The following is an 11,066-nucleotide window of genomic DNA, read 5'->3' on the forward strand; positions in this document are numbered from 1 at the left end:
TTATATTCATCTGTGAAGTAATCTATTAGTACATTAGTACTATACACAATGTTAAAGTAACATCAAAAATAATAAACTTTGAACGTTTTGGGTAATGTGTACTATTTAACTCAGTTTTACGTTCTTATTCTAATTGTTACATGCTCAAAATATAGTTTTAATTTCAAAATAATTTTTTTAATTATATTTATTAATTTTTTTTTAATTAAATTTGGATAAGTTTCATAAGAATAATTTTATGTAGAAAATATTTCAGTTTTTATTCCTTGTTTACGTCTACAGTAAACGAAAACAATTTCCGAAACACTTTATATTGATTACGTATTTCCGAGTTATAGGATTGTTTTATTTGTGTTGTAATAGTACGAACTAAAACAAACAATTTTTCTATGAATAATTTAATGACTTTATTGACTTTTTATTTAAATTAAACTAATAAAGATCTATATTTACATATAAATGCAAAAAATACACGTTTTGACTAAACAGAATTAGAAAAAATATATACCCATTGTCTTTACAAGAATGTGAATATTAAAGAGATCGAAGAATTTTTCTTATAATTATTTAAACATAAGGTTATGTGTAATTTTCATAAATAAGAGCACCATGGTTAGGAGTTGTGGCGAAAACGTACGAATCTGCATCAGATTTAGATACTTTACAATGTTTTAAATAAAACTCTTCCTTTAGTGTTTCTATATATTGTTCAACTTTTTCCTCGGGACATAAAGCTACTATGCAGCCGCCCCAACCAGCGCCCGTGAGACGTGAATGAATGTTCATCTTATAAGATATGTCAACGAGTTTGTCTAAATTTTCATGAGAACATTCGTAGAGCGTTTTTAAACTTTCGTGACTTTTACTCATTAAATCACCAAGGATTGTTAACACGTTTACATCATCAATGTTTTCGTCGGTTTTCACTTTCCCGTTTGTTATACCATTTAAATTGCCTAATTCCAATTGTGTACATATCTTTCGAAATTCTTCAACCCTTCCGGCTTCCTTATAAACGTGAAGAGCGCGTTGTTTCAATTTAAATTCAGTTAAATGTTTTGTGTTATTAGTCAAATATAAGTCATTTAACTCTTCTCCTGTGACTTTCAATATATTGCATATTTCCGTTTTAGTGTATATATCTTTTGGTATATGCGTATGAACTAGTTGTATCATCTCTTTAAAATCTTTATTAAGTTTCTTTTGAAGCTGACTTAAAGTTATAATTTTATTATCTCTCGATATTTCTGACAATGTTGCCAATATTTTTGCTGCAAGTCTGCACTCTATAACTCTTTGGTTAAAATCGTTAGTGGCTGCTTTATTGATTTCGGCTAAGCTGTGAGCTACGACAAATGTCACTCCTTTTGGTAAAGCGACAGGCGTAGCATTCAATGGTTGAAAAGTAATATACTGTGCACTGTACTTCTTAGCGAGGAATGCTATGGCTTGATCCATTCCACCACCGTGTGTTCCAATATACCTTTCACTGTTAGCGCACAACGAAGCAATTTCAGTTTTATTTAATTTAGCGTCTTGAGCGTAGAGAAACGCCAAACAAGCTGCGCTTACGAGCGCGGAAGAACTTGATAGACCTGAAGCCGGCGGAATATTACCATCGATGTATAGCTGAAGACCTTTCCATGTGATTTTATTTAAATGCTCCATTGCCCCTTTAACTCCACAAAGAACGTAATTATACCAATAAGGTTTTCCATTCGAATCTGGTGTGATATCAAGTTTTTCATGAGACTTTAAATCGAAGACAACACTTTTATATTTACCATCCACGTTGTGTAAATAAAGTTTTGATTCGTTAATAATATTTCCAGCCATCAGTATATCCTGTTCCAAAGCCATAGGCAACACCGGATACCCACAGTAATCGATATGTTCTCCAATAATATTTACACGACCCGGAACGCGAACGAAATAAGATGGTTTACATCCAAAATCATTGTAAAAGAGATCACTTAGTTTTAATATCCTTTCATTATGTGGAATGTTCAAAATAGGTATATCGACATCACTGACGTTATCGCTCATTGTTATGGCAGCTTTGTATATATTGTCAACAGTCCGCGTCGCACCAGATCTATCCAGTCACTGAAATCTTTTCTTATCAATAGCAGAGCTATCATAAACTTCACACATGAAGCGTACGACGTGTAATCATGAAAAATAAATATTAAATGTAAATCATTTTTAATACTTTACATTAACACATTTATTTCACTTTTAATAATTATGTAGTCTTTAGTAAAAAATTGACATCACTTAATAATGTTTTTACAAAGCGAATATTGTAAACATAACCTAAGCTAAACTAAACATACAATACAAAATCTTGCGTCGCCTATAACTGACGTCTCTTACTCGCCTATATGTATATGAGAGGTACGAAATTTATACGTAGGTATGTGTGTCAATGCACAGTTAGAGATGGGAGCGGGTAAACTAACATCTATAAAATTAGCTGATTTTTTGGACTGTATAAATTTTATGAATATTTAATCTAATCTTTGTCAAGTTAACCGCGCACTTTTAACTGATAAAGTATCTAAATGCAACTAATTAATGAAATGTGTAATCTTAAACCATATAACTATGAAACATAAATAAATAACTTGTTTTATCTATTTAATGTGTTACAAAACACTTAAGATTACTCGTGAACAATTTTATTTACTGTTATCAAGATGGATTATTAAGCAAATCACAAGTACACTTCTAGAAAATAAGGGTTACTACTTGACCTATTTTATGAAATATTAAGTGTGACAAGAAAATTACATAAATTTATATATCTGTATTGTGTATATTCATATATATATATATATTAGTTCCGTTAGAATTACGTATTTTTGCATGTATGATTTAACCAGTGATACTGGTAGGTTTTAGGATATATTTTTATTTATAATAAAAATCAAAAATCTTATTAAATTGTAACACCTGTCTAAAAGTATTGTACGATGAATCTAGAAGATCTGATAACAGTGAATAAAACATTTTTATCTGAATTTTATAACAACTTATATACTTTTTGCAGGTGTTTTGGTTTGATTTTGAATTGAGATATAACATTAGGTATTTCGTATTATTTTAACATGTGTTTTTAAGATCTTATACTTTTGAAACAGGCGCAAAATATTGCTGTCATAAGTTTATAGTACTGATAAATCAGTTTATTCTCTTCAAATTTCTTTGTCTTTGATTTTAAATAATCTAAATAAAGAAGAAAAATGAGTTCTCATGTGTCAAATTTGCAAAAATGACGGTCAAGCCCGTATAAAACGAGGGCTTTTCGTGGGTTCATTCACCCAATTCGATAAAAAAACCACACATACAAAAAGACATACAAAGAACTACAAAGTTCGCTCTCTTGGATGTCTACAATTTAGTACCATATAACGTACATACAATATAGCAAAAATGATAACAGGATTCGGCCAAGCAATAAATGCAACCTAGAATTAAAGATTTTTTAAGAAATATAGCTTTAATGTACTAGTTCCATACGGTTTAGAGTACGCAAATCATTATAATGGTGCCGAAAACTAATAGATAAATAATATTTAATTGTCAATTGGAAATTATTAGGTTGTGTTAGTTATATCGCCTTGATCCAGTCAACAAAGTCTTTTCTGTTAAATTTCCACGGAAAAGCAAGATAACATACTTTTTATCATATTACAAACTCCTCTGTTTGTAGCCGTCGATTCAAAATGTATCTTTTAACTAACGTTGTGATATATAATGAAGTAATAAAATTATACTGTCCTTGATGGTTTGGGATGTTAAAGCAAGAGTGAGAGAAGAGCATGTTAACGCACAGTCAGAAAAAAAGGTATAAACCAAAATGGCAGCAAAACACATGACTTTCATTACCAGCAATTGAAGAAATAAATTACCTGACATTACTTAGCAATAAACAGGCTACACGGCTATAAATAATTTTTAGTAAATAGTTTCACTACGGAGTATCTTGTTACGACATGTAATCAAGAATATTTGTGGGAAGCCAAATCATGACGGTTAAATATTTAGGATCAACGTAACACGTAAATGAGCGATTATATATTACAAGTGCCCCGAACTTTTTGATTAAGTGAATCCCACAGCAAAAGAAACCGATATGCCAAATGAATTTTAGAGCAAACAGGGGGAGGGCAAGAGATTATGAAAAAGAAAAAAATGAAAAACTTTGTATAATCGGAATATTTTAAACTACAATATTTTATATAATATTGAAAAAGTTCAGACCATTCTGAACATCGCTGTAAATGTTAAGATATATAAATATTAATTACTATAGATGCTTGATCGAAATAAATTTATTTAAAATATGGAAATTATTGTGGGATATCATAAATAAATAAAATTTAATTATTTAGAATATGTAGTGTTTCTGTAATAAAGATTTTCTGGAAACTTAACATCTCGTGTAATCATCGATGGTGTGCATTGACATCACTAATACGAAATATAAGTTGTCAATCGTAATATTATTGTTACTTATGTTGTTAGTTTATACTTTTTAAATATTGCTTGTTGGTGCTAGAATATAAGCGTTGTGCTTTATTGACTTTTAATGTTTAATAGTTTATAATTTATGATTTAATTTATAATCACATCATGTCTAATAATTTGGATTTTAACAAAATCTGCCGCGCATGTTTATCAGATGCAGTACCTTTAAAAGATTTATTCAGTGTTTGTTCTACTGAAGTTTTTAAATATTGTACATCCGTGGAGGTAAGAAACAGTACATATGTTCTTTTAATTAATATTAATGCTAAATGATTGATGTAGAGAGAATATTTTGCTTACGAAGTTTAAATTCAACTATAAAATTACACCTTATTATTGTGTGAAGTGTTAATATATATTCTTCTGGTAATTTTTTTATAATGAAAAGAATGATAAAAGACATATTTTTAAGGTATCCGAGAATGATTATTTACCAAAATTGATCTGCCAAACATGCCTTGATCTGTTGAATAAATTGTATTACTTCAAGCAAGTAGTTGTTCGATCCAATATAATATTAAAACAACAGTGTTCTGTGCACACAGAAAAGGTATGTACTCATTGTTTACACATTTTTTAAGGAAACTATTTAAATGAATAACTATTTTAAAAACTTAAAGAAATTAAAGTAAATGCCATATGTAAAGGAAAATTATGTTAATTTTTATTTTCCAGCATGAATGAGATATGTATTTATTTGTATCACCTTGAGTAAATTAAAAACATTATTTTTAATAAAGGATTATCAGTTAACTTTACAAAAAGTTTCATTAATTATACTGCAAAAAGTTATCACTTACCTAAAGTTTTAAAATGCAAACATTGTTGGATACATTCACAGATTATATCTTCACAGGAAACAATGAAAATGGAGACCCATAATATCGAAAATAATGATCTAGTAGAAGTTACCATCATGGACAATCAAGTTTGTGGAAACATAGATATCGAACAGGGGCAGCAACCTAAAATTAGGTACATATTATTGGTACACATAAACACATACACATAAAAATCATTTAATAAATATGTACAAATTATTTTCTTACTAAATAATTGTAATATTTTCAATGATTTCATCACCATCATTTCTGCTCATAGATGCATACTACAAAGCTTACACAAGCCACAGACTGACACATTGATAGTTCTTGAGCTGTCTGCATACAATAAATTTCAGCACCCTTAACTGTTTCATTGGTGTAGCTAGAAAGGGCCTACTGGTTTATGTTTGCCACAAAAGAACCTTTCAGCCATCAATGACTTTTTGATTGATAAATAATAAAATAATTTAATTTTGCACTAAACTAATGAATTGACAAGCTACTTGTACACAGTTCTCTAGCTTATCATTTCATAAACGCTAGAAGATACAAAAATCTGTCTCATACGCCTGGTCACACATTGGAACTTTTTCAATACATAATTGCTTTCAATAAGCAAGTTATTGAAATATTAAGTAAATATGCACCCATATTTCCAATCTCTGGATAAACACAATAATTTTTTGTTACACTTTCAAAATTTTCAGGAGAAGAAGAAGAGGACCAACACAATACATAGAGCAGCCTATAAGAAAAAGAGAAAGAATGAAATGCATGAAGTGCGGAAAAAACTTTCAGAAATATGAGAATTTTGAAGCACACATGAGAAGTCATTTTGGTAAGAAGGTAAGATATACTTATATTATATAAATGTAAATGCACAATACTGCTCTGAGATATATTCATTTATGCTAACTTATTTAATATCAACCTAATGAAGATGCAATAACTAAAGCCTCTCCTAGGAGCCATTGAGCCAAGTTACTTCTTGGAGCATCCATTTAAGTAATCTAAAAGCTCATCAGCCTCCCAATCTGGTGAAATTGTAGTTCATAACAGCTTAAGTTGTGGCTTCGCGGTTTTAGACTAAGTGCACACAGTGCCATGTCTCCTATTCCTACAAAATTTGCTAATGCCTCTTGGACAGCAGTGTAAATTATAAAACAAATGCCAACTTTAATCAACTTAGCTGAACCTACTTACCATGAGACCCTCAGGACTCCCTTAAGCACATTTTAATTATGTTATAAATATGAGGATTCTCTGTAACAACATGTATTAATAATTTATCATTTAGAAGCATCCTTAGTAATACATGATATGTATCATATAAGTATATATTTTATTCATATACTTAATTCTTTTTAAAAAATTGTGACAATGTACTCGCCTTTGTTAAATCTGCCAGTCTATCCCAGCAGTTGTATGTTATTAACATGTGGGTGGGTAAAATGTATGTTTATTCAAACCAGCCAAAATATCAGAAGATGCCCAGCAACCTGGAAATATTACTGGGGGTGGTCTGTGATGTCTATATATTTACATTGGCTCTTTGAAGGATTATTTCTGGCTCTCATCAAATGTATCAAGTCCCTTTTTAATTTTTGTCTTATAGTACTATAAAAAATTAAAAGCCTATTAAAGTTATCTCACCAGCATCCAAGGAATTACTGAGAAGCATTGTCACAATTTATTCACAAAATATCTAAGAATTATCAAAAAAAGTTATTTTCCTATTGTTAAAAATTTCTGTTAAAAATTTAATATCTTTTTTTATGTAGTAACATGTATGTAAGATGTTTAATTGTGGCATTTGGCTTATAAAAATAGTTTTAGAAAGAGCAATATCCATATGAATTTAGGGTTTATTGAAATGAAATAGTTTTTCAGTTATAGATTTGTTTCCATTTAATGCATCCAGCTTATGAGGGAATATAATGTTTGTAGAATAATGTGCTATAAAAATATTATTAAAACAATTAACGAATTATTATTTGCTTAAATTTTGCAGCCAGATATAAAATGTAAGTACTGTGATAAAACTTTTCTGACGCTACGCAACCTGAACAGCCACGTACGAGTCCATACAGCCGTCCGAAAGTACCATTGTCGCACTTGCAACAAAAGCTTTGCATATCTCAATGTACTGAAGAATCATGAACTGATACATACTGGTGTGAAAAGGCATATGTGTCATCTCTGTGATGCTAAATTTGTACAGGCCTATAATCTCAAGGTATTCATTTATTTATTATTTTCGTCAAACTTAATAAGAGAACGGGAAGGTCATTTAAAAGTCTTCACAAATATTAAAAAGTCAATACAAAGTTTGATGCCTTATGACTATTGATTTTATTATAAAGTATATGAAAGGCAGAGCGCATTATGGCACTTGTATCACAGTCACATGCCTTTTTAAAATAAGAATATATGTAAAAATTACGTTTATTTATATAATTTGCATTTAATACAATTATTAAATTGCAGTACAATTTGTCAAAAAACATTAAGACTGCCATTTCTGTTCAAATTTTGCAATACTTTTTTTTATCTTAGAGCTCAAGGCAGATTTTTACCTGTCACCCTAAGAGTAATGTGGATTTAATATTTGTGCTAAATAAGTTTCCGGATTTATTTAGCATTTTCAAGTATTGAAGGCAAGTGTTCTTAATAACAGTTTTGTAAAATAATGTCAAGTAATTTTTCAACAAGTGTTGCCAACAATTCTCGTTATTTCAGCCCATAGACGCCTACTGCAAGGCATAGGCCTCCTCCATAGATATAGATGGGGAGATATACCGCCACACTTATCGCTGTGTGGTATTATGGTACTCAGAGGATGCCACTGACCATCTTTTTGAAACTTGTTTAATAGTAGTAGCAATCTTATATAATTAATGCACAAAGTGTTTATGTAAGATTGTATTCCAGGAATCGACCCCACTGCCTCGCAAATATCAGTTCTCTACCACAGGGATACCACACCTCACTTGCTTCACTGTCAACTATTTTGTTTACTGCAATTAATATAAACTTTAGCTTTATGCATAAATCTTTCATACTTTGTTCATACCAAAAATAATGGCGACTTTAAAAATATATATCCTATAATCTAAAGTCGTGCCACAATGTGAGTGAAAATAATGAAATCCATTTATAAATAAATGTATTGCATTTGTCAATTTCTACTATACTAATATTTTTTCCTGTAATATAAAATTAAATTTTTTTTTATTTATATAGATGCATATAGAGACACACAATAGTGAAAAAAATTATGGATGTTCTCAATGTGGAAAGAAATTTTCGCAACCCGGAAACCTGAAGATCCACTTAATACGACACACCGGTATCAAGAACTTTGCTTGCACAATGTGTGATATGAGGTTTTATATTAAGGTTTGTTTCAAATATTTACTCAATATTATTATTAAACTATATTGACATAATTACTATTAATTATTATAGTTAAAATGAAATTTTTTCAATGCAATAAAATATTCAGGTTCAAACTTTAGATAAATGTGCATCTGAATATCTGATAACAGATTATAACATAAAATATAAGGTACATTGAAAACTCATATTACAATAAAAAGGTAGTTCATATATCATGCTCATGATCACCATGCTCATTTCAGCAGTATGATGTCCACTGCAGGACATGGGCCTCTATAGATTTTCGACAGGATTGATTGCAAGCGGTTATCACCTGACCTTGACAAGCCCAATGTCCACATTGCAAGTCTCACACTGCTGTATTTCTGGAAAGGAAACCTTGGACGGTTGTCTTCTTTCCAGAGCCTTACAGCTGCAGCAATAAGCTGTTCTGTGCACTATGTGGCCTGACGATTTAAACTTGTCTATCCATTGGGCTGGGCTATATTACTTATTTTAGTTTGTCTATGTTACACATAGTTGACTTGATCTCGTAGAAAAATCTAAAGCATAGCACTCTCCATGGCTTGTTAAGCAACTGAGTACAATAAATCTTCTTCTCTTTTTATAACTATAATTTACATTGTTATAGATTGTATAATTTACTTATGATAATTTGTCACTATTTATAAAATAATTTTCTAAAAAATAAACTTATTAAATCTAATATTTTCTTACATGTACTATCTATGGATTTGTTTTATACTGTGTCCATACACAAAGATCTCTTTCCTGCTCTCTATATTATTTGTTTTTTTTTTCTAGGCAGATCTAGTAAAACACATGAGATCACATTCAGCAGATAAACCCTTCTCATGTCAAGTTTGCGACAAAACATTTAAAAGCAGAAGTTTCCAGGCTATCCATATGCGAACACACACTGGTAATTTTATACTTTGTTCACTTATTGATTTTAATAGATACCTCTTTTTTACGTGCTTTTAGTAGAAGTTGGTTGTTTAGGTGGTAATTTAAAGTGCATTATTATTTTTAGGGGAGCGGCCTTATGCTTGCGATCTTTGCCCGAAGAAGTTTATGGCGCGAAAAGATTTAAGAAATCATAGAATGATACACACGGGAGAAAAACCACACAAATGTCAACTATGCAATCAAGCGTTTATCCAAAAATGTGCATTGAACAGGCATATGAAGGGTCATGGGAAAAGTTCAGAGGATGCACAGAATTTATTACCTAGGCCACAGATGCAGCCTATGGATAATACACCGTTGGCATTATCATATGCACACTGGCATGGTGAAGCTTGATTGATAGTAAAAAAAAACGTGTGAGAAACAATAATGGCGGGAAAATGAGAAACAATATGATTTTTAATTGTTGTGGAAAGAATATGATAGAAAAGGATTTAAAAAAGAAATTGAAAACGATTTCAGGCCTATAGTTGAATTAAGAATTGAAACTGTCCAAATGATTAGGTAATTTCAAAAGATTGAGAATCCTGTCTAAATCAGACAGACAATGTTACATATTTTTGTGTGGAATTAAAGATTTAATGCGATGCGTGAAACGCTCAATGATACAAATATAAAGCGTCAATTCGATGAACCGTGATAAAATAGTGTAGACAAAAATAAGCTTTAAGTTTTTTGGTAATAAAATCGTGATTTTACTTGAACATTTTTTATTTATTTTATGTTCTTTGAATGATTATGGATTCTCCATTTATCGATTCAAAGTTACATTCATCCCACACATGTGTATATATTCAATTAAGATATAGATATACCGAGTGATTGGTTACAGATATAAAAGCATTAAAGTATTGGATATATAACACAGATGCTGTCAATGTAAGGTACAACTATTAAAAAATCAAAGGTTTTACAAATAATAATTAATATAATGATAATATAACATGAAAAAGTTTTCAGTTTATTTAATAGTTATTGGCCAGTCTCATTCCAACAAAAGAAATTAATATTCCATAGTGATTGAAATAGGTGTAAATGCTTTAAAGCTTTTTGCTAACAAATGAACTATACATTAACCCCTTTAAGGCTTTTAGTTATGTAACCTATCACTTGTGTACAGAAAATTCGATGTTTTCTCAACTAATTTATAGCGGAACACATTAATTCTCTTTCTCATTCTCTTCTTTGCTTTTATTAATCCCACATAATAGTTAGGTCTATCTTTCTCATTTTTTTTATTTTTCTACGACACTGCTAGGAAACATCTTTTTCAAATAGTGGATCCATAGCAGCTGCCAACTGTCTCTTCTTCATGAATCATCATCCTTTAAAACAGATCAA

General features: G+C 30.3%; 2 protein-coding genes across 2 annotated transcripts; one reads left to right on the plus strand and one right to left on the minus strand.

The window, feature by feature from the left end:
• Window positions 1–235: 235 nt before the first annotated feature.
• Window positions 236–2,492, minus strand: Galk (N-acetylgalactosamine kinase). Its single transcript, XM_068770118.1, has one exon. It carries the CDS (start codon window positions 2,044–2,046, stop codon window positions 580–582), a length of 1,467 nt encoding a protein of 488 aa, XP_068626219.1. The 5' UTR covers window positions 2,047–2,492; the 3' UTR covers window positions 236–579.
• Window positions 2,493–4,575: 2,083 nt separating this feature from the next.
• On the plus strand, window positions 4,576–10,408 carry LOC137926844 (zinc finger protein 510-like). The gene is made up of 8 exons (XM_068770563.1): window positions 4,576–4,758; window positions 4,946–5,083; window positions 5,390–5,508; window positions 6,065–6,203; window positions 7,369–7,593; window positions 8,601–8,756; window positions 9,561–9,678; window positions 9,790–10,408. Exons 1-8 carry the CDS (start codon window positions 4,639–4,641, stop codon window positions 10,059–10,061), a joined length of 1,287 nt encoding a protein of 428 aa, XP_068626664.1. The 5' UTR covers window positions 4,576–4,638; the 3' UTR covers window positions 10,062–10,408.
• Window positions 10,409–11,066: the final 658 nt, after the last annotated feature.

This window comes from Battus philenor, unplaced genomic scaffold, assembly GCF_028537555.1.
Source record: "Battus philenor isolate CCGP_79_NKW_IND1 unplaced genomic scaffold, ilBatPhil1.0.hap1 SCAF_3, whole genome shotgun sequence".
In the NCBI taxonomy this organism is placed as follows: Eukaryota; Metazoa; Arthropoda; class Insecta; order Lepidoptera; family Papilionidae; genus Battus; species Battus philenor.

Coding starts and splice junctions, on each gene's coding strand:
- Galk (XM_068770118.1), bottom strand. CDS start 2,046: ATGAGCGATAACGTCAGTGATGTCGATATACCTATTTTGAACATTCCA.
- LOC137926844 (XM_068770563.1), top strand. CDS start 4,639: ATGTCTAATAATTTGGATTTTAACAAAATCTGCCGCGCATGTTTATCA. Junction 4,759..4,945: donor AATATTGTACATCCGTGGAG/GTAAGAAACAGT, acceptor CATATTTTTAAG/GTATCCGAGAATGATTATTT. Junction 6,204..7,368: donor GAAGTCATTTTGGTAAGAAG/GTAAGATATACT, acceptor TAAATTTTGCAG/CCAGATATAAAATGTAAGTA.